The 27,509-nt window shown below is 33.5% G+C and overlaps 1 protein-coding gene across 4 annotated transcripts; it reads right to left on the bottom strand.

Annotated features, from left to right (window-relative positions):
- Positions 1–1,671: 1,671 nt before the first annotated feature.
- Positions 1,672–21,027, bottom strand: LOC140437503 (uncharacterized). Of its 4 annotated transcripts, XM_072527066.1 has the most exons (6): positions 20,821–21,027; positions 20,192–20,285; positions 19,631–19,753; positions 14,321–14,411; positions 12,659–12,811; positions 1,672–6,099 (listed from the first exon to the last, which is right to left on the bottom strand). In XM_072527066.1, exons 4-6 carry the CDS (start codon positions 14,407–14,409, stop codon positions 3,519–3,521), a joined length of 2,823 nt encoding a protein of 940 aa, XP_072383167.1. In that variant the 5' UTR covers positions 14,410–14,411; positions 19,631–19,753; positions 20,192–20,285; positions 20,821–21,027; the 3' UTR covers positions 1,672–3,518. The 4 variants fall into 4 exon arrangements, with proteins under 4 accessions (XP_072383167.1, XP_072383165.1, XP_072383164.1 ...); XM_072527064.1 differs by lacking the exon at positions 20,192–20,285; XM_072527063.1 differs by lacking the exons at positions 19,631–19,753; positions 20,192–20,285.
- Positions 21,028–27,509: the final 6,482 nt, after the last annotated feature.

Genomic DNA, 27,509 nt, shown 5'->3' with positions numbered 1-27,509 from the left:
TCTTGCATTACGACGCCGACAGTAATAACGTATCGAAATTTTTTTAAAATATATTTCACCTTAGCTAATAAAAAATATAACACTTATTGTTACGGACACCCACTTAATAATTCAATTTTTTTCCCATTATAATTTAGTTAGGAGAAATCTCTAAATTAACAAATCTTATCGGCCTAACATTGTTTCTGCTGAGTGTGCGATGAGATCATTCGGTTAAACAAAATTTGCTGAAAGAGCGCGGATAATATTCAAAAGTAACGATACAAATTAATAAACAAAATACCGAAACATTTAGAATAATAATATATAATATATATAATTCTTGGTTTGTTTTAGGGTATGGGATAGTAACGGACATAAAGTAACTATTATAGTAGTAGTTACTTTTGACGTGACAACGTCTTAAAGTAGGTTGTGGCTCGGAGTCATTCATGAAAAAGTGTAACGCCCGCTCACGTCTGTTACGATGAGTCACCGAACGAGAGAGAGGCCCGCCGGACCGGCGAATGCCTTGCGTCTCTCTCCCACTCAAACATGATCGGTCCGCTGCGCGCGCAGCACTAGAGAATTAGGCGCGTTGAATCGGTGCGTGCTTGTGTCTCTGTCTTTCTCGAGCGTTCTTGGCGTTCAAGACACATTACAGCAGAAACACTTCCTTTCATTTCATATTTCTCCTATCATCGTCCTATCCTCAACAAAATCACTCAAATAGAAATTAGTTAAGTTTAAGTTTACATGTACAATGTTTTAGTAAACAAAATATATTTCTATAGTTAAAATTTGTGCAATTCTTATTTTCATTCAATTCCTTGTTCCTATTGTGCAATTTAATAATATTCATATCAATAAATATTCTACCGAGAAAAAGACGTTGTCACGTAAAATCTTCGCCCGTAAAACCGACTTTACAGGCAACCGATTTTTTTTTCGATATCACTAAACTTCATTCCCAATTGAGCTTTCCTTTAAGTCTAATGTGATAATAATTGTTTTTCATATAATCCTTGTTGTTTCCGGAGTGACAAGTTTACAATTTGACATGAGGGACAAAGATTCAAATAGTTCTAGTCGGAGTAGTGAGCGTTGGAATTAGATCTGAAAGACATAAAAGCAAATTTGATGAGTTTTCGAAATAATTCATGCATCGCAAATTGCTTTGTGTAAATTTTGCCTAAACTCCATTCGCTTAGCTCGGGCATATTGTGACAGATTCATTGTCGGAAACCTACAACACAACAATTCCTACTTCTCAGTATTAATAGCTAAAGTATCCTACTATTGTATACTACTTTGTTTAAAAAAAGACGAATTATTCTAAATAGTGGAAATGTATACTAAACACATCAAATTTTGGGTAGTATATATTTAAAAAATATATTTTAGTTGTTATAATTTAACATAAATATTTATTATATGGTGCAGATAAATAAATATTTATTGTCAGTAATTCGCAAAGTTCTATTTTATTTACTATTTAGTTTGTTTACTATTAATATTGGCTATGAGTACGTGTGCTTGGTTGTATAGTAATTTCCAGCCACTTTTAGTCTGTCAAAAAGTAACTAACTTCGCAAAAAAAATAATTACTAAATTCACTAGACAGTTCGGACTGGGAATAGCGAACCGAGTATACATAGAAAAGTTGAAATGAAAATGAAAAACAGAAACACGTCAAATTTAAGGAAGCATTTAATATATTTTCACAAAAAGGAATTACAAATATTTTTTCCAGAAAAACCAAAATTCGGTGGAGATACCGCAAGCTTTTTAATAACCGCTGTAAAATGTGGACACGTAACAAAAAATATACTTATTACCTTATTAACAATTACATATGTTATGTACCTACTACTTTATTTTGGTAAATTAATGTATTTATTAAGTAGATATCTCCTTAATTTAAAATAACTTCTTTTGATTATAATTGCTTTTTTACCTATTCTTTATTTTTCCAAGTTAGTTTTTTATATAACAGTAGAGTTAAGATTGTTAACAACATTTATGTTGCTTTAATAAGTGGATTATAGTTTGTTATCTTATCACCTAAAGAAAGTATGCCCTTGATATCTGCATTTGGACTTTTTGCCAGATACCAATCTTTTTTAAGATTTCCATTTCATATATGGTGGGAGGTCCATCATTTCCTTTCTAGGCAGATAATGTTCTTTAAAATACAGTCAAGTTTATGTCATTAATTTGTTTTTTTTTTGTGTTTTAACCATGTTTTAGCACATGTAAGCTTATTAAATGCAAACGTTTATTTAGAAACAGATTGACTTCCGTGGGGTATGGTAGATAGCTGAGTTAGTTAGAGCATAGCCACCGATCGCTTAGATCGTGGCTTCAAACCCTACCCGGTGCCAGTTGTTTAGACATTTATTAATTTGGTTGGTCTTTATTATGGCTATGTTAATTCAAGCTTAAAACGTACTTGCTCTGTTACGTTGTTCTAAGATTTAAAGTAACGTTTAATGACAACGTAACAATCAAAGGAAAGGATAAATTCAAATACTTGGGGTTTATAATCACGAAAAAGGCAACAACAGAGGAAGAAATTACACAAAGATTAGGACAAACAAGAACAGCAATCCGACAATTTAACTCAGTATGGTGGGATAGACACCTAAATATGAAGACAAAAACACAGATTTATAAAACATTAGTGCAAAGTAATATGACATATGGGGCTGAAAATTGGATCATAAACAAGAAAAAAAGCAGTAAGATAGTAGCAACAGAGATGGAATGCCTGCGAAGATGCTGCAGAGTAACAAGAATGGATAGGAGAAGTAATGACGAAATAAAGCAAAGAACATCAATAGAAACAGACATGCTAACATATATAGAACAAAAAAGACTAAAGTGGTGTGGACATGTAAGAAGATTTAGCGACAGCAGATGGATAAAGAGAATAACGGAATGGAGCCCCATAGCAAGGAGAAAAAGAGGACGACCTCGAAAATCCTGGAGGAACGAAGTAGACGACGCCATGAGTAAGAGAGGCCTAAACGATGGAGAATGGGACAACAGAGAGAAATGGAAACGGTTGAGCGAGGGAAGGCAGTGAATACTGTAGAATCCCTGAATATATATATATAGGAAATCAAGAAATTATAAAGTCAATATAAGACCAATAATGATGTATTCATCAGAAATAGCGAAGATGAGAATGCTTAAAAGAATTACAGAAAAAAATGCAATAATCACATAAGTAGAATAGAAAAGACCAAAGTGGTTAAAATAGCAAGATGTAAACCACCAAGCGGTAGAAATAAAGTGGCTCTGATACGGCAAGATTGTTGTGAGAAATCGCGCAGCAATGTAGTATCATTTACGATTTGACTTACGTTATCCATAAGACCCAACGCTGAAGTGAATTTTTTTTGTGAATTTTAATTTTACTTATCTATAAGGGTACTTAAAAATTCTGTGTAGATTTATTTGTTTGGCAAAATCTAGTTTAACTTGTTTTAAATGGTTTGACCAAATTATTTTATTCCCTATTAGAACACGTATTGCTATTCTTTCGATATATGTACTTTAGTCCTAATTATGTCCTTAATTCTTTGAACAGTGTCTTGATCTAAGTGTAAGTTGTTAATTTCTTTAATTTGACCATTCTGATTAGGAAGTACAGTAATTTGAAGATGAGATAATAAATAGCTTTTCTCAGCTATGAATTTTATTTTTCTGTATAGTAAATTTTGTGTTGAATCCCCAAAAATCATTTCGATATATCGAATGTACCGAACTCGTTCAATGTAACTTATTAATTCGGCATCATTTCTAATCATCTGTGTGTCACTTACAGCAAGACTATTAAGGAGGTTAAGTAATATAATGACAACGATAAATATAAATATAATAAATATTAATCTGCCAATAATTGGAGATGTTCTAAAATTTATATTACTAGCGTCAAGCTCTCCTGTTAGCATCACGACAGTTTTAAACAGCGACATTCCTGGATTTGCAAAAGAGTCATTATTGTTTTCTTCTGTATTGTTTGCAGATGGTTGTTGGTGTTCTTCGGTAAAAATGATGTAAAAGCTAAGAGGAAATGCAAGAATCAATAATAAATAGCAAAGAAGAAACTTAAAAAAATTGTAGGACACTGTTCGTAGTATTACAAGGTTTGTAGATAAATTTGGATGCTGACCTACCATAAGAATTAACTTTAAGCCGGCTAGAAGCATTGACATAGACGAAAATGCTTTTTTGGTGTTAATACTAAACATATTTGACAGAATCAAAATAACTAACCCAATCAGTGAAAGCGCCATCCAATTTTCAACGTTTGTAAAATACTCAGGTAGTGAAAAATACTGAAAGATTTCTCTCAATATTAACATGAAACATGTAAATAATAATATCCACCATAGTGTAGTGCAGCCAAAAAACACATGAAGGACTAAAAATGCACAACAAGTTAAATAAAAAGTAAGATTCATCCAAAATATCCATCGCGTTCTATGCCATTTCATATACAAGAAACTCACTATTACAGGGTGTTTAAGCAGATGCTTGAGCTCTGATACTTTACTCATGTAGAATACAAGGTCTGTTTCATAAACAATATCACTCTCGTTACTGTTATTAGGATTGAGCAAACTGGTAGCCTTTGTAGTTGTGTCACCTTTATTAGGTACGTTTCGGATACCTCTCTCGATGTCATTATTAGTCGCCACTGATGCTGATGATTGACTATCACTCTTCTTACTGTTATTAGGATTGAGCAAACTGGTAGCCTTTGTAGTTGTGTCACCTTTATTAGATACGTTTCGGATACCTATCTCGATGTCATTATTAGTCGCCACTGATGCTGATGATTGACTATCACTCTTCTTACTGTTATTAGGGTTAAGTAAACTGGTAGACTCTGTAGTTCTGTCAGCATTATTAGGTTCGTTTTGCATCCCGCTGTCATTATTATTCGCCGTTGATGATGATAATTGATCATTATTGTTCTTAGTCTCCACTTTTTTCGGGAGTAATGCACGGAAATTAATAGATACTTCAAAATCTTCAACATTCCTTTTAAATGAATCACCTTGAACGCAGTTATCCAAAACGGCTTCTAATTGTTCGGGATCCAAGTATTGAACAGGCATAAATCCAGAATGATTTCTACAGACTAAAGAAGCACCTATATCTAAAAGATTTATGACAGTAGCTGTGTCAGCATACCGCGCAGCATAATGTAGTGGAGTATATCCAGTCACTTCCTTTCTTTCATTTAAATCGTAACTGTGTTTATTCGCTTTTATTTTCTTTAGCAATAGATCACAGCTTGACTTATTTTTAATTTCTGTACTGTCATAATGTTGTAATAATCTTGGTAAGAATTGTGAAATGACATATTTTGGAATTTCTTCGTCGTTTTTATATTCTTTAATGAGAATTTCAAATATTCCATAGAAGTCATGTTCAGCTGCAATTTGTAAAGGTGTCTCTCGTTTACTACTTGTGAATATGTTTTTGTCTGCACCTTTCTCGAGTAATAACTTCACTATGCGTTCAGTACGATTTTTACATGCAAATTGTAAAAGAGTCATCTCCCCGTTATCACTATTAGCGTATTCGGAAATAATTTCACCTTTACAATTTAGAAACTTATGTTCTTCTTTGTTTTTCACAAGCTTAAACAAGAAATCCTTTGGGTCAGTTTCTTCTAGCGGGTCATCTATCGTTTCATTTGGGCTAATATTTCCTTCAGCAATTTGATCATGGTCATCTAAGATTTCTAAATTAAATTTCCTGTTTTTTAGTTCGTCTGTAATAACTTTTAATACATTCTTGTTGTCGGTTCTTAGTTTAACATAATGAAACGGTAAGAAATAATCTACATCTCGACATCGTATATCCGCTCCCAATTCTATTAAACATTTGACTGTTTCTGCTTCTACTTCTTCCAGCGCACATGCAATTGACAGTATATCAACAGAATAATTATTATATTCTGGATCAGAATATCTATATTTTAAAAGCTTTGCGTTGAATAACGTCTTCAAATCATTTGTTTTATTGTTTATAACGTAATCCAAAAGTATCTCCTTGGGAGTGAGGCAAATACCCTTTTCTTTTTTGGACTTGATTTTTCTGAAACAAAACATAATATGTATAATCAATTTAATCTAAATACACATATATTTTTTTCGTTTCAATTTTATTGATAAAGACAAACCAGTCTTAAGACTTTAAGCCATAATTGCACTTGGTTTGACCCACGATTAGTTTACAGTGAGATATAGCTGTTACAAAATATTTTTTTATCAAATTGAAATAATATACGACGACAATTTTCATAAAACTATTTATTGCTTACGGCCCGTTCACACATGTCTCCGTTTTACTGTTCCGTTTTATCGTGTACGTGTTTTTTTCGTCCATGGCGTATATAGTTGTATGAGCGACTTCACCACAGACAGTATGTATGGTTTGTGGACTTCACACATGGAACTGTATTCCGTATACAGTAAAAATATCGTTCCGTTAAAAAATGACATTCCGTTTTGTCATTGAATACTGGACGACGGAACAGTTAAAAATATACGGATACGTAGAATTTTAACGGATAGATACTATGTCCGTGGCGGGCAGGGTGTAGGAAAGGGAGTGATGCGACAGGTTTTGACTCGTATTTTCTATTGTAAATTCTTAGAGAACGCGTGCGTGCATTGTGTGTAATAATTATTATAATCACAGATCAACCATGTCAACCAAGGAGTGGGAAAAACTAATAGACAAGGAAATGTTAATTAGTTTGGTGGAAGACAGGCCAGTTCTTTAGGACAAGACGCTGGATAAATACAAAGACAATACTGGAAGTATTGCAGGTTGGCGCGAAATATGCGTTATTTAATGGAGAATAATGAGGTTATGAAACTAAGACAAAGACAAGAGTTCGGTAAGTGTCTGTTTTATTATTTAATTACATTTTAAATAGCTTCATCCTGCCATGGAACTGATCCAGCTTCGGACATTAAATAGTGCACGAATTCTGTTCGAACTAAATTGGCAGTATTACCACCTCATGTTCTTACTTCATGGGTTAGGTTTTCGTAACTAAATTCTTCAGATACGTTATTATTACTGTTTGAGCCCTCTTTGTCTCTTATAAAGTTGTGTAGAATAGTACCTACATGCCTTAACAGTCCATACAGTTGTTGTTTTATCGATGTCTAGAGGCCGATGGAATAGTCTACACTTATTAGCTAAGATACCGAAGGCACACTCAACAGATCTCCTAGCTCTAGTCGAACGATAATTGAATATTCGCTTATTTTTGTTAAGATGCGTCCCGCCTAAGGGCCTTAGTAAATTTTCGTGTAATCCGAAACCTTCGTCTCGAAAAGCAATAGGTAGTCGGAGTCTACGATCGCTAATAATATGATGAAGAAAAATCTCTGTAATTGATATACAGTGAACCGCTATTTAGTGGTGTTTTAAGTCGGATATGTTTTCCGTCGACAGCTCCGAGACAGTGGGGAAAATTAGCTTTTTTGTTAAATCCACTTGCTAGATGTTCCCATTCGTCGACTGTTCTAGGAAGTCGCATAAATTTTTCACTTGAATTGTTCCATATGCATCTTGAAACTTCTTTAATAATATTGCTATTAGTCGATACACCAACGCGATAGGTGTAATAAAGATCTTTAAATGAACACCCGGATGCTACATACCTGAAAATAAAATTGTTTTATACTTGTTTTAGGAAAACTTGTTATGAAAAAGTGGGGACAGATGATTGATGCCTGGGTGAGAATACTAAAAGATAAAAAGAATTGCAAGATGTCTGGTCTCGCTGTCTCAAACACGAAACCCTACAAATACCATAATCAGATGCTGTTTTTGAAAAAAGTAGTTGCTGCTGGTGAGACGCACGAAAGCGTCTCTGCTAAACAAACTGAAGAACACACCGAAGATGACACCACGACATCGAATAAACCTACAAACGAAGATGACAGTGTGATTACAATGACACAATTTGACAATGAAGAAAATTTAGCAGGATGATCGCAGATTATCGTTCTTCAAACGTATTTTGCCGTCCTTGGCTTTGCTTGATGATGACCAAACTTTGGAATTCCAATCAGGGGTGATAAACCTTTTTCTTCTTCTTCAGCCTTAAGTAATCCAACTTTGCGCCACTTGCTTCCAGTTGTGTCCTCCGATCTTCTTAATGTCATCAGCCCGTCTCATTTGTGATCTTCCTCTGCTTCTCTTTCTTAACCATGGCCTCCACTGTTGTATTTCGTGGTTCCATCTCTTATCCTTCAGTCGGGAATTGTGTCCTGCGAAGCTCCATTTTAAGTTGGCAGCATGTTCTCCTGCGTCTTTTACTTTGGTTTTGCTTCTAATTCATTTGTTTGTTTTTTTGTCTATAAGTCTCACCCCGAGCATTGATCTTTCTATCGCTCTTTGTGCTTTTACTATTTTATCCATATTGGACTTGGTGAGTGTCCACGTCTGTGAACCATACGTGAGTATAGGAGGATACACTGATCGTAAATTCTGGTTTTCAAATACTGTTCTATTTTAGTGCTTTTCAAGATCCAACTCAGTTTTGAAAATCCTGCCCACGCTAACCTTATTCTTCTGGTAATTTCGGCAGTTTGATTTTCTTTGTTAATTTTCATTATCTGTCCCAGGTAGATGTATTCGCTTACTGTTTCTAAATTTATGTCATTCAATGTTATTCCTGGAATGTTCGGTGTATTTGTCATTATTTTTCTTTTTTCCAAGTTCATCTTAAGACCTACTTTTTCCGAAGCTTGAAATAGTTGCGTCATCATGGTCTGTAGTTCTTCGAAACTTATAGCGAATATTACAATGTCATCAGCGTATCTTAAATGACTCAGTTTTCTTCCATTAACATTTACTCCCTTATCTTCCCAGTTAATGTCTTTGAACACGTCTTCAAGTCCAAGTGTGAATAGCTTTGGTGAGATAACATCTCCCTGGCGAACTCCTCTGTTTGTGATAAACCTACTACAGAAAATTAAACATAGGAGAGTTGGCCAGTCAACTTATGAGTGGTCAGCCTATACACAAACATCGGGTGCTAGTCACTATCAATCCCAGGGCTATTTTAGCAGACCACAGCCTACTGATTGTGAACTATCGCCAGTACAATCTGCATATAGTGATGATACGTTAGTAGATCTGTCTGAGTTTTAAAAATAAAAGTACGTACCTTAAAAATATCGTTAGTTTTCTTCTGGATAGATACTTTTGCTCCATCGAGTATCTTACTTTTTTAAATCATTTTCCAATAGTTTAAGAAGTTCATCCAAAGTAGACATAAGTGGATGTTGCCAATAACGTCGAATCTCCTTTTTCCGACGATAGAACCAATACAACACGACAGCGTCCATCCTTGTAGAATAGCGGCGTATACACTGTGAGTTTTCTGTTCACATCGCATCCAGTAATGACGGATCCGTTAAACGTTATACGGTGCCTATTAATACAGAGCATAAATTTGTAACGTATCCGTAAAAAAGGAACCAGTAAAACGGACTCCCATGTGTGAACGGGTCGTTACTATACGTGTTTACAGAGCTCACTTTCTCTGGCTACCAACTACAAAAATACATTAAAGCTACAAAAATGCATAACAGAAGTCACTAGTGGAGGGGAGGTCGTTTCTAAAAACAATAAAATTTTACCTTGGAGAAAGATATAAATTACACAAAATCGTTCATAATGTCCTCAGAAACACATAAATACGTAGCGAACAATAACCGCTGGATTCGACTAACTGTAATTGATACAAACTATTAATTAATAAAATAATTTACACAAACTTAAGCAAACATTAACTTACATCAATTAACTGAAGCTTAGATTCTGTACCATCATCGTTCTCAAAGGTTCTATACAGATCATCTTTTAGCACTAGGCAATTCCTTTGGCTCCAGTAACACTTGACTTCTGGACTACATGGACTAAGGTCTTGCCAAGAAGGTCTTTCACTTCGACGCATTCAATCCAATACTCTTTTTATACATGGACTATCTGCTTGAGCGTCTTGTAGCTGTTAAGGCTGCCATTGATCATTAATGACGAAGGTATCTACAGCAATTTCTTCCAAAATGTTGTCTGGTACCTCTGGATAAGCTAACCGCACTATATGAGTAACATCTACTTTAAACTCTTGCAAATTTTCACTTGCTCGTTGAATTCTACTTCTTAGTTGTGCTTTGTAGACTTGTTGTAGATGGGCATCTCCGTAAAGTTTGTCTAGTCGAGTGAATAAGGTCTGGTAACATTTTTCGTAACCCTTAGGAATTGATCTTAGGATATCCGCAGCATCACCTCGTAAAGTAGCAGTCAAGGAAACAGCTTTTTCTTGTTCTGTCCAATGATTGGATGCCGCAATAGGTTCAAATTGTCTAAGGTATATGGACCAAAAAGACTTTCCATCAAATAGTGACAATTTGAATTTTATATGATGTGTCGTTTCATTTCTAGGTGATTCTTCTTTAACTACGGGTTCTAAAACCACTGCATTAACTGGTGGTAGCACTTTCGTATCAGTTATCATGCTCTCTAGCTGTTTTACCTTATCTTCTACCTTATCGAATGTTCTAGAAACTTCTTCAAATTTCTTATTGTTCTGACTACATACTTCGTCGAATCTTCTAGAAACATTTTCGAGTTTCTCGTCGTTTTTTCTAGCTACTTCTTTAATAATTTAAGACGTTTCATCGAATCTTTTGGAAACATTCTAGAATTTATCATCATTTTTTCTAAAGATTCTTCGATCATTTGAGAAACGTTTCCAAATTTCAACGTAGACATTTGATAATTTCCGCGATTATTGTAGTTGACCAACCAAAAAGATCACCAAGTCCTAAGAGTCTTAGGCCTGCCGCCTTCCTAGCCAATTGGTCAGCAAAGCGGTTGCCTTTATTCCTATTGTGTCCTTTAACCCACCTCAGGATTAGAGACTATTTGGCGTTAATTTTTGCTGAACGTATTATTAGTACAGACGGTAAAATAAAATGACCCCCTCGGTCACCCAACTTAGCTCGAGTGAGCCACTAACTTGGAGGAACTGAAGGAAAAGATAATCCAACTTAGCCAAAACATATCAGCAAATGAACTCAACGCCATGAAAAATGCGTTGTATAATAGATTTGGTTACTGTTCGTTACAATTTCGTGGTCTGTTTAAACATTTAATTACCTAAGAATTTTATTTGGTTTAGAATTTCTAATTGTTTGGAAATATTTTTAATTTAAACAGTAGTGTTGGAATTATTTTTTATTTGATTTCATTTTTATAGAACAAATTGTATACTTTTATACTAATTTTATCTTTTTTATTTCATTTTAGAATAGAACTAATTTTTATTTTGTAGGTGTAATATTATATACACACACTATCTCCAAAAAATCTAAACGAAAATATGGTTTCAAAGATATTATTTGTAAAATACCAAATAATATCTTATTTTTAATTTTTTGTCCAGTTTAAATTTAATATAAGACACCTACTCCTTCCTAACGCTTTACTAGTACTGTATTTATTTATTATGCTTTATAAAAGACCAACCCACGAACCCATGCAATACTCTTGGGATATCAAACTAGTTCTGTTCTGCTCATTACCACAGTATTAAAATCAAAGTGTCGTTACTTTGACGATGCGACGTTACCAAATAATTCTGTATGAAGCTTTTTTATTGTGGCGTCATAATGCAGTTTATTATTTTTATTGGGAATAAGGCACAATGTGACTTTAAAAAAAGCTTATTTTGATGTTTAGATTTTAAATTGGGAAATCGTATTTAAATCATTTTGCCCAAATTTGATTATCTTAGAACATTGTTCAAATGCTAAAAAGACAACAGGTCAAATAAAACCAATAAGTTTGGCAACGTTGAATTTCCCCTCTTCTGTTAAATTTATTATTTCCACTAATACATTTTCGACGATATAAAGGGCAGACCTAATATACCTCTCTCTTTTTAAAGAGGTGTTGCTCACTCCATCTCACGTAAGATCCATACTGACGATAAATTATTACTCAGGCTGTATATATATATATATATATATATATATATATATATATATATATATATATATACAGCACTAACGACCAGTGATTAATAGAGAAGTCTGCAGAATACAGCAAACCATTGGCACTACTATTCGTGGACTAGGAGAAAGCTTTCGATACTATAAGCCAACAGAAAATATTAAAATTATTGATAGAATGTCGAATAGACCATCGCTACACTAAAATAATCCAACATATCTATCAAAATGCTACGGTTAGCGTAAGACTATCTGAACAAGAAACTAATAAATTCTGAGGAGTATGCTGTAGGTGTACACTGTACTTACTTATGGAGCGAAAATATTAACACTCACAAAAACGGTAGTAAAAAAGATTCGCGTTATTCATAGGGCTATGTGTACAAATATGTTATAGAACAAAAACAACAGGCGCTATTTAAAATTACACATCGCTTAAATGGAACTGGGCAGGCACTACGGAGCAGGGTCCGCCCACCAACCAGATGGATAGACGACCTGAAGTGTATTAGCAGTAACTGGATGAAAGCCGCATAAGACAGAGACAGATGGAAAGAACTGATGGAGACCTATGTAAAAAATTTTATGTAGCGATATACTTATATAATTACCTTACAATTTGTGTGATAGCTTCTCTTTTTGCATATGTATCATAATCAAAATATCTTCTATCCGTACTAGTAAGAAGTTTATCCATAAACTCCATTCGCTTAGCTCGGGCATATTTTGATTCATTTGGATTCATTTGATTCATTATCGGAATTCTACAACACAACAATTCCTACTTCTCAGTATTAATAGCTAAAGTATCCTACTATTGCATACTACTTTGTTTAAAAAAAGAAGAATTATTCTAAATAGTGGAAGTGTATACTAAACACATCAAATTTTGGGTAGTATATATTTAAAAAATATATTTTAGTTAAAAAAAAAAGAGGTTAATCTTTGTAAATGGGTATATTTTATAAAAACCCTTAAAAGGGCTACATTAAAAACACGAACGTTTTCGGAACAACAGTTCCATCATCAAGTTAAAAATACAGGTTACCATGCCTGAGCCACCAAAATATTTGGGTAAAAACCCTTTAAAATATATTATGCTACCAAAGATTGTACATGATGTTGTTAATATTATTTGATGTTTAATATTTTAATTAAATTTTACTTCAGGTAACATACACCCATGCTTTAAGTGAGTTCCAGTGTCCGGAGAGTAAACCTCTTCAAACGGACTTCAGCTGGTAACTGAGTTAAATACCAACTCACGAACCCATGCAATACTCTTGGGATATCAAACTAGTTCTGTTCTGCTCATTACCACAGTATTAAAATCAAAGTATCATTACTTTGACGATGTAATTTGACGTTACCAAATAATTCTGTATGAAGCTTTTTTATTGTGGCGTCATAATGCAGTTTATTATTTTTATTGGGAATAAGGCACAATGTGACTTTAAAATAAGCTTATTTTGATGTTTAGATTTTAAATTGGGAAATCGTATTTAAATCATTTCGCCCAAAATTTGATTATCTTAGAACATTGCTCAAATGTTAAAAAGACAACAGGTCAAATAAAACCAATAAATTTGGCAACATTGAACTTCCCCTCTTCTGTTAAATTTATTATCAAAGAATATAAACGCTTAGCTAAGCGTCTATATTCTTTGTTATTATTTCCACTAAAGCATTTTAGACGATATAAAGGGCAGACCTAATATACCTCTCTTTTTTTAAACAGGTGTTGCTCACTCCATCTCATGTAAGATCCATACTGACGATAAATTATTACTCAGGCTCACTAACGAGCAGTGATTAATAGAGAAGTCTGCAGAATACAGCAAACCATTGGCACTACTATTCGTGGACTAGGAGAAAGCTTTCAATACTATAAGCCAACAGAAAATGTTAAAATTATTGATAGAATGTCGAATAGACCATCGTTACACTAAAATAATTCAACATATCTATCAAAATGCTACGGCTAGCGTAAGACTATCTGAACAAGAAACTAATAAATTCTGAGAAATACGCTATAGGTGTATGCTGTACTTGATTATGGAACGGAAATATTATCACTCATCAAAAAGGTAGTAAACAAGAAATATAACTGGGCAGGCACTACGGAGGAGAGTCCGCCCACCAACTAGATGGATAGACGACCTGAAATGTATTAGCAATAACTAGATAAAAGCCGCATAAGACAGAGACAGATGGAAAAAACTGATGGAGACCTATGTAAAAATTTTTATGTAGCAATATACTTATATAATTACCTTACAATTTTTTGGACAGCTTCCATTTTTTTACAGTATGGACCATACCTAGAATATGCTCTACCCGTCTTAGTACTAGGTTTATCCATAACTAAAAATATTTGTAAATATTGAATTTAGTATTTAGAAATGAAACTTTAATAAATAGTGTAAGCATATGTAAATATGACGATGAGGTCCTTGGTATCCCAACAAACTCTTTCTGCTTAATTAGATCCTTACAGTATTATGAACGCTCCACGCTCCATGAAAACAGAGTACAATGAAGAAATGCATCAAAGAAACAGACAAGTAAAAGATAAAAATTTAAGAAGCAGCCCTTAGCTTACTCAATGAGAAATAATGTGTAGCAAACTATTAGCAGAATGTAGCAGGCTTTGTATGCCAATACTAAAACAAGTAGTGAAGAACATACCAACGATAGCGGATTAAAGGAAGTCGCAGATATCATCTACAATTATACACAATACATATACAACATACAATACACAAACACAATACACAAACGCATAAAGCACATAAACATAATGTATAAACAAACAGAACAATCGGAATTTGAAGTTCTACGCTGCAAAAAATACACCCTCATATCTTTTCAGTAAGGCATGGCTTTTGCTCATAGGTATGCTCACTTGCCGTTCTAATTTTAATCGACTTTGCGCATGACGTCATAGCGAGACAAAGCCAGGGGACTTGTGTGGATCTTATTTTAACGATGCATCATATAGCAACATTGTTCCATTACTGTAATGAACAACTTCGAAAATTAAACAATTAACGGTAAGTATACCTCGATGCCATATCTTGCACTAAGAAGTCATAACAAGTTACTTTCTGTGAAAACGTGGTTTGAAAACTAATTAGTAATTTGTAAAATTAATTAAAGAAATATATGAATCTTCGATTTGATTGTGTGTATTACAAACAAAATAGATATTGCTACAAAACATAAATTAAATATAAAAGACCGGTAAAATGTAAATAATTTGAAATATAAGGAAAAACAGGTCATACTTCAGACTTTATGAATATCATTTAGACATTTATTTTACAATATTTGTGGTTTTTTACTTGCGGACATTATAATTATCTTTAAAATTTTTATTTAGAATTAGTATTTTAAAATACATTTTACATATAAAAAAAGTAATTTTACCCCTTCGCAACATTTACATATTTTACAGCTTCTATTAGGTTTTTTAAATAATTTTTAGTTATTTTTAATTTGTTGCCATTATAACTACTAAAAATATGTTCCAGTTCACTACATTTAGTTACAAATTCCAGTGTTGGTTTGAGCAAACCACCCTCAGAAACGTGGTTTACCCAAGTAAAAGATTTATCGTTAGCGTCCGGAATATATCCAAGTATTTCTTTTTTTTTTTGTAACTTAAATGCAATGAAACCGGCTAAATTTTCCAATCCATCCCATTTCAGGTCTTCTATATTCGAATTAATAAAATCTTGATGACTGTCAATTAAATCTTCAGGGTTAATTTCTGTATCACCACTAGGGATGTTTAGGAGGATGTTCAGTGACAATTTCATAATTAATTATACTATTAGTAGTAATATTCCCCTATAGTTTTTTTTTAAACAATAATCAGCTTCTGTAAAATGTTTTGATCATATTCTCGCGGTTTCTACATTAAATTTGTCTCGCTGAAAACACTTGAAGACCCGTACTTTACGCATTTGTTTGTCACTAGGAAACACAAAAAAACGACACTTCGAAAAAGATTTACTTTTTTTATTCTAATTGTTTAAACAACCCACCACTGCACAATACATTATGGCAACCAAATAATTAGTCTTCTTTATAAAGTAGCTACAGGTAGTCGAGAGGAAGTTGCGTACAATAAATAAATTAAGTGATATTAACACAGTAAACTGAATGTTTTCACCACAAAATTTATATAACAGTATAATATACAAAGTCTTTACTACATCAATGAATAAATAAAAATCTCATTCACTACGTTTTGAAGCACACAGGATAGCAACAGATAGAGCATTTAACTTTGCATCATTAAAGTTGTCTCGGGCTTACGTCACAGGTGTGCGAGAGAGATGCAAGAACATGCGCGTTGACTTATCTTGTTATGTTATAGTATCATGGAGCAAGGCATTATACCCAAGGAGGTCATAATATTCTAAACTTGATTATAGCTAAGTAAAGATAATGTGTCATTAAAAAATGTTTTATTCAGTGAACTCTATATCTCATAAGTGGCACTGATATATTTTTCTTTTACAGATGCCAAATAGAAATCCAAATTCCTATTACAAAAGAAAAACTGATCGTGGAAACTGGTCCGTTCAAAATATGATTCTAGCTGTACAAAAAGTTCGGAATAACGAACTATCGCTTCGAGAAGCTGCTGACAGATATAATATTCCTAAAAGTACTCTTCAAAGACGAGTTACAAACAAACATAAAATCGTGACCGAAAATGACAAATATCTTGGTCGGTTTAGGCAAATATTTTCAGTTGAACAGGAACACGAAATTTTAGATCATATTCTTGAAATGGAAAAGCGATTTTTTGGAATCACTTATAAAGAACTTCGTTGTCTGGCATTTGACTTTGCCCAAGCCAATAATATTGCTAACAATTTTAATAAAGATACTCGAATGGCCTCTAAAAAGTAGGTTTATGGGTTTTTGAGTCGACATAGAAATATTTCTCTGAGAAAACTAGAAGCAACCTCATACGCTAGAGCTACAGGATTCAACAAGAATGCAGTCCAAAGTTTTTTCAACAACCTGGAAAGTATTTATAATAAACATCACCTCACTCCAGATAGAATCTGGAATATTGATGAGACCGGAGTGACCACCGTCCAAAAATTATCTAAAGTTCTTGCTCAGAGGGGTAAAAAGCAAGTGGGAGGTTTAACAATTACCGAAAGAGGAGTTAATGTCACTATAGTAGCTGCTATGAGTGCAAGTGGCAATTTTCTTGCGCCTGCTTTTATATTTCCCAGAAAGAAAATAAAACCAGAGCTGATGGACAATGCACCTAACGGTAGTCCGGCATTTCCACAGGACAAAGGATGGATGGATCGTGATGTTTTTTTAAAATTCATAAAATATTTTGTACAACAAACCAGACCTTCGAAGGAGTGCAAAATTCTTATTATTTTGGACGGCCATTATTCACATACAAAAAGTTTAGACGTTATAAACTTCTGTCGCGAGAATGGTATTATTTTATTATGCCTGCCACCACACTGTACGCATAAAATGCAACCCCTAGATGTTTCGTATTTTAAATCATTTATGAGTTATTATGATTTGTACCTTTCTAGATGGCTAAAAAATCATTGTGGTCGTACATTTGGAATATATCAAATCTCAGGGGCTGTTGCAGAAGCATTCTCAAAGGCATCTTCTGTACAGATAGCGACAAATGGATTCCGAGTAACCGGAATTTGGCCTTTTAACGACGACGTATTTCAAGACTGCGAATTCGCTCCCTCTAAAACGACGGAACAATCAGTGGACAATGAAACTACATCACAGGTCAATAAATTACCCGTAATGATGGCTCATACCGAAGGCGTAAATCAAGTTGAAATGTATGATAATCCGATTCCTTCAACCTCAAAACAGTCTGTTTTAAGGTCACCTAAAGATGGTGATTCCGAAGATAACAGACCGATACAGAGAAGCCAAATCATTCCTATCCAATTTCCGACATCCAAGGTAAAAGTGACTGATATTAGTTCGCTACCAAAGGCACAGAAAAAGAAAGGTAAGACTTCTTCTAGACATTCTCTGAAATCCGCGATACTCACAGAATCGCCGTATAAAAATGACTTAGAGACGTTGCAATCCACAATCCCTACTAACAAGGTTAAATCTGTGAAACGAACTGTAGTTATGGACCACAGCGCTCGAAATGCAAATATTAGCAATATCACAGTCGTCACTTCAACTAAAGATGATTCAAACTGCATTGTATGTGGAAAGAAGTACGCAGAGAGTAGTGAAGACTGGTACAACTGCAAAATATGTTCAAATTGGGCTCATGAGTCTTGTGGAGTAATGGATGATCTCTATTTTATTTGTGGAAATTGTATATAGTAATGTCCCTTTTTGAGAAACCCAACGGACCATCTTAGGATTCCCGTTTCTCATGATGGGACATTCACACTTTTTTTTTAATAACAAAAAACGAAGCATATTTTTTATTTTTTATTTAGTTTATATCTAAAATGTGTTAATAATTAGAATAAAGTTTCATTTTATTACCTCAACTTTTTTTTAATATCTATAGATTTTCAAGTGTTTGTTATAAAAAAAACTGTCCCAACTTGGGTGACTCTCCCTTAATCGTCTATGGCTCAGAAGTATGTCAGTTATCACAAAAACTTAAAGGTAACCTATTGGCAGTTGAAATGGATTTTTGGAGGAGAGCAGCGGGAAAGTCTAGATTAGAACATATGAGAAATGAGGAAATAAGGAATCAAATGAATGTACAAAGATTAATTATAGAAGACATCGAAAAACAACAATTAACATGGTACGGACATGTTAGACGTATGGGGAAAGAAAGACTACAAAAAAAAATATTAGAGTGGATACCACCAGAGAAAAGAAAACGAGGACGACCACCAACAACATGGATGCAAGGAATTTCAAAAGCAATGTCAGCAAGAAATCTATCTGAAGAAGACTGGCAGAATAGACAGGCTTGGCGAACGGGAGCCCAAGGGGGGATTACGCTATGAACGGGATATATATATATATATATATATATATATATATATATATATATATATATATATATATATATATTCTATTTTATCTATAACGATAGAAGTGTTACCTTTGTCTGCTTTTGTAAACACTATGTTGTTTTCTATTGATTTATTTTTAATTGAAATGGCTGTTTTATTCTCTTTGTAACAGGAATTTTGGGTTACACTACACACATCTGTAATAGATTTTGCAATTATACTTTTTTCCATATTGTTAGCAGTTTTGTTTAATGCTACTTCACATTCTACAGCTAAATATTCTAAAGTTTTTTGATTATTCTGTTGAGGCAAGTTGTGTTTAAAAAGTTGTAAACTTTCTCTAAAAGTTGTATTTCGCTATTACTAAATTTAGTATCTGTTAAATTTTCTAAATCTATTGAAAAAATTATGGTTCGAAAAACTTCTTGTATAATCAATATTGGGTTTTTTACACTGTGTATTGAATTTTTTATCTATTATATTATCTATATTAAATCTCAAGTTTGAATCTAGGATGTCAAATTCTATATTATTAAATCTATAATTTAATTCTGAATGACGTACCTTAAGATAAACAGCTATGATATCTCGCTTTTTGTATTGGTTTTTTCTGTCGTCTTTCAACCATCTGGTCTTGTTGTGATGTATCCCTTTTTGTGCCGCTGGGCTGAGGTTCTTGGTTTTTAACTGAATATATTTCAGGAACACTTTATGTTCGAAACACAACATAAGCAAATAGCGGTAAACAATGGATACAACGAACAAACAATTAATAAAATGTTAAATCAAAAACTACACAAGAAAACCCTGAAATTAGTATTTCCACCACCAGAGAAAAAACCAAGTACCTTCTGTTCGATTACATATACAGACAAAATATCAACAAAAATAGCCAAACACGTAAAAAAGAAAGGAATAACATCAGCCTTCAGAACAAATAACAAATTGGGCAAATATATTAAAAACAACAAGAGCCAAAATAAAAAGCACTTACACAGTGGTGCATACAAACTTAAATGTGGCGACTGCCCAAAAATTAACATCGGTCAAACTGGTAGAAATTTTAATAAACGAATAGCAGAACATAAAATGGCTTTAAATAATAGAAAAACAGATTCTACATACGCACTTCACCTTCTAGATCATAATAATTCTTTTAATGACGAATTTCAAATTCTTCACATTCAAAATAAAGACCTTAAGCTATCCTTGTTAGAATCTATGGAAATTAACAAATTAAAACACACATATATAAATGTGAATGACCAACTTAAGACAAAGAGTTCTCCCCTCCTCAACCTATTTCATTACAGACTATAAAGTGTAAACGCATGCCAAAAATAGATCACTTGAGAAAGAAAATCAGCCGAAACAGCTGTAGTGTTAAGATTTTATAATAAATGTTGTGGAAGTTTTGAAAACAAAGTTTTCAGTGTTTTATTGTTACATAAAATAAATTTCCATCAAGTAACGGTCGAATCCATCAACTTTGAATTTTATTAGTCTAAGAATACTTAGCTAAGTAGTTTCTTAGCTAAAAAGCTGATTATCTAAGAAAATACAACATATACAATGTAATAATGAATATAATAGACCCAAAAAAATTTGAACTACAATTATTAAAAATGGTTCGTTGTAAAAATAATTTACAAAATATAATATAGTCATTATTTAAATAAATAAACAAAAACTTCATTTTTCCATTAAAAAAATACTTGCTCTTCATTAAAAAAAGCTTGGAAATTATTACTTACTTGTGTAATATAATCTTACTTAAAGTTTGTCAAAAAAATATGCACACCCAAAAGCTACAATTCTAGTGCTGAAAAAATTGTAGTTCGTTCGTCAATTTTACCATCTTTATTTTCATCTACTTTGAGAGTTACTTCTAATTGTTCATAGTAAGTACTTAATCATCGTTAATCTTTACTTCTTGATAGATATTCATGTACTGTAATCTATTCTATATGTTGTTTTTATATATTTAATAGAATTTTTTTTATTATTTTATTTAATAAAACTCAAACAGGAATCTTATGATTATTGCTATCTAATCATTCACTATGATCAATAAGTAAGTTAGTTCTATATACAAAATATTACAAAAAACTTATCTAAGGTTACATTCAGCAATATTCCTTAAGCTCTAATAGATTATAGTACTACTAGCTAACATGTACACTTTAGCCGCACTTTGTTCTGCTTTTTCACTTTCACTCACTTATAGCACTAACTCAAACGGCTTCGTTCTCTTAAGTCTTCTTATCTAGTTGGCGTTGTCTAGGAGTTTGATGGCCTCGACATTCACGTGGTTGGAGAGCCTTTGTTCATGACTCTCGGCAAACTTACTTATTGTCTGGATAACCGTATCCATCTGGAGGTCTCGATGAAGATCACAGTTTCTGAAGTACCATGGAGCGTTAACTATGTTCCTTAATAATTTATTCTGATATCGATGTATAATCTGGATGTTTCTTTCTTTTGTACAGCCCCGTAGCTGTATCTCATATGTCCATATCGGTTTAAGCACTTGCTTATACAATAACAATTTGTTATAAGTAGACAGAGTGGATTTTTTTCCCATCAACCAGTACATCTTTCTGAACTTAATTTCTAATTCTTCTCTTTTCTTCTGAATATGTGCTTTCCAACGTAGCTTGGAATCTAATGTTATACCCACATATTTTGCCGTATTTGCATAAGGTATTGGTTTCTATTTATACTAACTGGGGTATGTTGTTCTCTTTTGTTAGTAAAATTGACATGAACAGATTTTGTTTCATTCAATTTGATACGTCATCGCCTGGTCCAGATGTTAATTTGTTCAACAGAGTTCTGTAGCATGGTTGCTGCATCCTCGTGGTTTTGCCCGACTGCTACAATGCATGTGTCGTCTGCAAATGTCGCAATTGTGTTAGGTTCTAATGATGGAATATCACTGGTATAGAGTAGGTATAGCACTGGCCCCAGGACACTTCCTTGTGGAACTCCAGCTTTAACTTCTCTTAATTCTGAATATGCTTCCTCATATTTAACTCGAAAGTATCTGTCGGATATATATGATTCTAGTAGTTCAGAATTTTTCACTGGTATAGAGTAGGTATAGCACTGGCCCCAGGACACTTCCTTGTGGAACTCCAGCTTTAACTTCTCTTAATTCTGAATATGCTTCCTCATATTTAACTCGAAAGTATCTGTCGGATATATATGATTCTAGTAGTTCAGAATATTGTTTTGGTAAGTAGCATCTCATTTTATGATATAATCCGTCATGCCACACTTTGTCAAAAGCCTGCGCTACATCGAGAAAAATTGCGGATCAGACTTTTCCTTCTTCTAGAACTTTTTCTACTATATCTGTTATTCTATGCACCTGATCTATCGTTGAGTGGCTTGCCCTTAACCCAAACTGATGATTAGGAATTAGATTTTTTTCCTCTATAATCGGTTTTAGTCTCTTCAAGAGTAATTTTTCGTATAATTTAGACATGACAGGTAACAGTGAAATAGGCCTATATGAAAAAGCTTCTTGTTTAGGTTTTCCTGCTTTTAGTGTCATAATTTCTGCCACCTTCCATATCTTTGATACGTACCTCAGCCTAAAGAAAGCATTTAAAAGATGTGTTAATTTTGTTATAGCTTTCCTTGGAAGTTGCTTTAACACTTCCCTAGTAATTAGATCAAATCCAGGAGCTTTCTTTGGATTTATATTTTCTTTTATTTTCAAATTTCTTTTGGAGTTACAGGGCTAATCTCCATTTCATTTTGATCAGGGAGCTTTCCAGTTAATTATTTCTTGTTCTTCATTTGGTTAAAAAACCCGCAAACCTGTTGGCTTTTTGTATATTGCTTCTTGCCCAGCTACCATTAGTATTTCTAATTGGTGGATTCTGTAAGATTGGCATTTTTAATCGTTTGGTAACCTTCCACAATGAGTAATCAGTAGCACTATAATTTGATAGTTCACTTAGGTAGATGCTAACCGATTCTTTTTTAATTTTTTGAATTTCTCGTTTTTTATTTTTGTGTGGCATTATTTATTCTAGTTTTATCAACTGGTGGTATAGACTAATGCTACTTACGTCTCAGTTTTCTTTTTTCGGTTATAATTTCTCTGATTTCTTTCGGGTAGTTATTTTCTTTTATTCTTTCGACACTGTTCGTTCTGTTGTTCCAAGCAGCTTGTACATTTTTATTGAGTAATTCTACTTCTGATCTACATATTGATTTTTATTGATGGCATGTCTTGGCGGACTGTAAACCGCTGTGACGATTACCTCATAGTTTTTACATTTAGTTTTTACTGATGTGGCCTAAAATTCTTTAGTTCTGTATCCCATTTCCTGATAGTGCATAATATTTTCTTTGATTATAACTGCACTACCTCCTTTGGCTGCATTATCAGGGTGAGTAGCATGATAAGTTTTATAACCCCTAAATCTAATATATGACTCATTCGTAAAATGGGTGTCAGAAATGAGGCATATGTCTTTTTTTCTATATCTAGTATCGTTTGTAGTTTTTGCTGATGTTTCAAAATGCCATTTGCATTCCATTCTACTATTCGTAAACTACCCGCCATTAACAAGTCTTTTAGGTATAGATCCTTTGGTCCTATATTCTATTCTGGTTATACGCTCGTCCAGGTTAGTTAATCTCTCTAATATTTTCTGTAGTATTTGTTCTATTTTCAGATCTTTTTGACTACTATAGTTTTCTTCGTTACTTTTACCAGCTGCTACCATGCTATAAGTTCTTGTTTTGTTTTCTTCTTGTTTTGGATTTTATACAGGTTTTGGATGCATTCTTTGTGGTTGTCTGGGTAAGGTCTGTTTCTTGTTATATTTATCTTTTATTTTTTGTATTTCATTTGCCACGATACATCCTCTATAGTTAGCCGGATGCCCTTCTCCATAGTGGACACATTTAGGTCCTTGGGTTTCTCACATTTGACTGTTAGGTGTTTTCCTGTGCAGCGGACACATCTTGGTTCTTTCGCACAGTAACCATGATATCTGAGATCTCATAGATTCTATTTATATTTTCGTTATTTCTGAATACCAACATAAACATATTTAGTGGTTGCTTTGTTTTGTATTTTAATTTCAGTATGACATCTATTATCTTGAATCTTTTATTACTTAAGTCGTTCATGATCGAATTTTTACTGGCTGAATGATGTAACTTATTGACCATAATTTTAATGGGTCGGCTTTGCTTATTTTCATACGTATGCCATGGATAATTTCAGTCAGATTTCTTTCCTACACACATCTACATATATACATCAATCTACACGTAAATAATAAAACATAGAACGAGTTCAAAATTATAACTATGTAGTAGCAAACATTTATAAAACAAACTATTATACCAAAGAAATTAGAGTTATAATAGAAAAGGCTAGAAGTGCTTTCAATAATATGAAACAAATATTAATGTTGTAGAGACCTCAGCATAAATCTTAGAAAACGAGTACCTACTAAAGTGTTATGTATTTTCTGTTCTATTGTATGGTGTAGAGATATGGACTTTAAATAAACAATGTCTCAATTAATTTTGAGCATTTAAAATGTGAACATATCGAAGAATGCCGAGAATCTCCTGGACAGACAGAATAACCAATGAAGAAGTACTAAGAAGAATATAGAGAACAGCAGAGAGATACTGGATTCCATCAAAATAAGAAAACTACAATATCTGGGTCATATAACACGTGGTGACAGATTCTTCTTCTTAGAGTGCCGTCTCCCTACGGAGCTTGGCGATCATAATGGCTATTTTTTTTTTTAGCTTGCTGCTCTAAACAAATCAATCGATTTGCATTGATACCGATCACGTAGATTCTTCAACCATGAGTTCTGCAAGGTGGGAATTCCTATCTGTAGTGACAGATAGGAATTCCTTAAACTAATAATGCAGTGCGTCTACGTTTACAATCCGTCAAACTATAAATCCAGCTTAAAATTAAAACAATTTTCAAAAAAATTCTCTAGCTCTTCTAATCAACGAATTTTAATTTTTCATGGGTTTAAAAGCTTGACTGCTCTTCTATGTAACAAATTTTTTAAGTATTTGGAAATTTTAGTTTTTTGTTACCTAGGCCACATACTGAGAAATAATAAGTACCAATATGCCCAACTTATAGTGAAAGGAAAAATCGAGGGAAAGAGAGGCCTAGGAAGGAAAAGACTATCGTGGCTCAGAAACATCCGACAATGGACAGGGCTAAATTTTGAACAGCTAATAAGAACAGCTGAAGATAGAGAAGATTTTAAAATTGTAGTAGCCAACCTCCATTGAGGAGAGGGCACTTTAAGAAGAAGAAGTTTTTTGTCGTTTGCATACTTTTCATAATAGTTCTTGAGATATATTCTAAAAAAGATAAAGAATTTCGAATTTTTTTATATTTTGTTTAACAAAAAGTTAAGCCCACATTTTACAACTCACGCATAGTGAAATTATCATTTGTAGCGATATTTTTAAGCGCTTTATACAAAAAACTGCGTTTATATGTTCACACGCAAAAATGGTTATTTAAAACAATTACCGCCAGGACTATGAGTAAATTCTGAAATATCCTCAAATCCCTAGTTTTGTACCCTTTGTCTATCGTTTTGCTTTACGTTATTGTTCATTTGTTGTGTGTATAATCTAGTCTAGTGTATCCTCATCATCATCATCACTGATTCGACAACCCTTTTTGGATCTTAGCCTGTTCCAGGATTCTTCCCCATTCTGATCTGTTTCGTGCTTTTTTTCTCCAGTTTTTTATTTTTAAGGTTGTTATATCATTTTCTATTTGTTCTAAGTATCTCAGCTTCGGTCTTCCTCTTGATCTTTTTCCTACTGGCATCTGTTTGAATATTTTGTTGGGTATTTCGCCTTCTTCTATTCTTTCTACATGTCCTATCCAACGCAGCCGTCCTATTTTAATGAATGTTATAATATCCGGATCCTGATATTTTTTGTATAGTTCAGAGTTGTATCTTTTTCGCCATATTCTGTTTTATTTTGTGCCCTTATATATGTATCGCAAGATTTTTCTTTCGAAGGTGGCTCACAACGTTTCCTCTCTTTTAGTGAGTGTCCAGGTTTCTGAGCCGTATGTGAGTACCGATCTTATTAGGGTTTTATATATTTGGCATTTTGTTTTTCTTGCGCCGTTATCTGATCTTAGTTGCTCAATTAAGCCATGGTAACATTTATTTGCAATAAATATGCGCCTCTTCACTTCCTCCGCAACGTTATTATCAGACGTGACTAGGGATCCCAAGTATATAAAGTTTTTTACCCCCTCAATGTTGTATTCTCCTATTGTTATATTTTGTGGCTGCCTTACTTCAATGGCCTACCACTATTTTGTGCAGCTCGTTCTATTTGGTTGTATGCCTCTATCATGTCTCTTCTTGATCTTACGATAATGTCAACATCATCTGCAAATGCTAGTATTTGCACGCTTTTATTAATGATTTTTCCTCGTGTATTGACTGTTATGTCCCTCAGTATTTTCTCGAGTACGATGTTGAACAAGATGCATGATAGAGCGTCTCCCTGGCGTAGTCCCTTTTTCACATCTATTGTTTCCGTTAATTCATTTTGTATCCGGATTCTACTTTCTACTTTTAGGATTCTTTTATCAGTTCTATTAGTTGTGTTGGTAAATTCTTTCATTGCTTTTATTAATAATTCTCGGTTTATATTGTCATATGCGCTTTCAAAGTCTACGAAGTTGATGATGTGTGTCGATGTTATACCTATTCACTTGTTTTTTCGAGGATCTGTCGTAGAACAAATATCTTGTCTATTGTTGACTTCTGTCTACAGAAGCCACTGGTATTTGCCAACTATTTTTTCAGCGTGTGGTCTAAGTCTTTCATAAATGACGTTAGACATTATTTTGTATGCTGCATTCAGCAGCGTGATTCAACGGTAGTTTCCACATTCTAACTGATTTCCTTTTTTATGTAATGGTACAATAATACCGCTATTCCACTCCGCTGTTAGCTGTTTATTCGACCATATCTTTGTTATCAATTCATGTATTGTTTTTTGCAGTGCGTCTCCTCCTTCCCTCAGTAACTCCGATGCTATTTGATCCGATCCCGGTGCTTTATTGTTCTTTAATTTGTCTACTGCTGCTCTAATCTCGGCTATTGTTGGTGGAGTCTTTTCTCTGTTGTCTGCTTGGTCTAATGGTATGTCAAGGTTCGTCTCTCTCCGATCTCCTTCAAGCTTTTCCGTAAAATGTTCTGTCCATCTACTTAGTATCTCTTGCTGTTCTGTCAATATCTTACCTTCCTTATCTCTACACATTGTTGTTCTCGGTTTGAAGTTTTTTCTGGTTTTGTTCAGTCTCTGATAAAATTTTCTTGTCTCTGTTGATATACTTAGTTCTTGGTTCAAATATTCTCTTTTTTCTTCGGTGAGTTTTCTTTTCTTC

The sequence above is a fragment of the Diabrotica undecimpunctata genome, chromosome 3, assembly GCF_040954645.1.
Source record: "Diabrotica undecimpunctata isolate CICGRU chromosome 3, icDiaUnde3, whole genome shotgun sequence".
Taxonomy (NCBI): Eukaryota; Metazoa; Arthropoda; class Insecta; order Coleoptera; family Chrysomelidae; genus Diabrotica; species Diabrotica undecimpunctata.
The sequence above is the reverse complement of the archived record's forward strand: the minus strand, read 5'-3'. Positions and strand labels throughout refer to the sequence as shown.

Coding starts and splice junctions, on each gene's coding strand:
- LOC140437503 (XM_072527066.1), bottom strand. CDS start 14,409: ATGGATAAACCTAGTACTAAGACGGGTAGAGCATATTCTAGGTATGGT. Junction 12,812..14,320: donor GCTGTCCAAAAAATTGTAAG/GTAATTATATAA, acceptor GTTGTGTTGTAG/AATTCCGATAATGAATCAAA. Junction 6,100..12,658: donor GCTATCACACAAATTGTAAG/GTAATTATATAA, acceptor GTTTTGTTTCAG/AAAAATCAAGTCCAAAAAAG.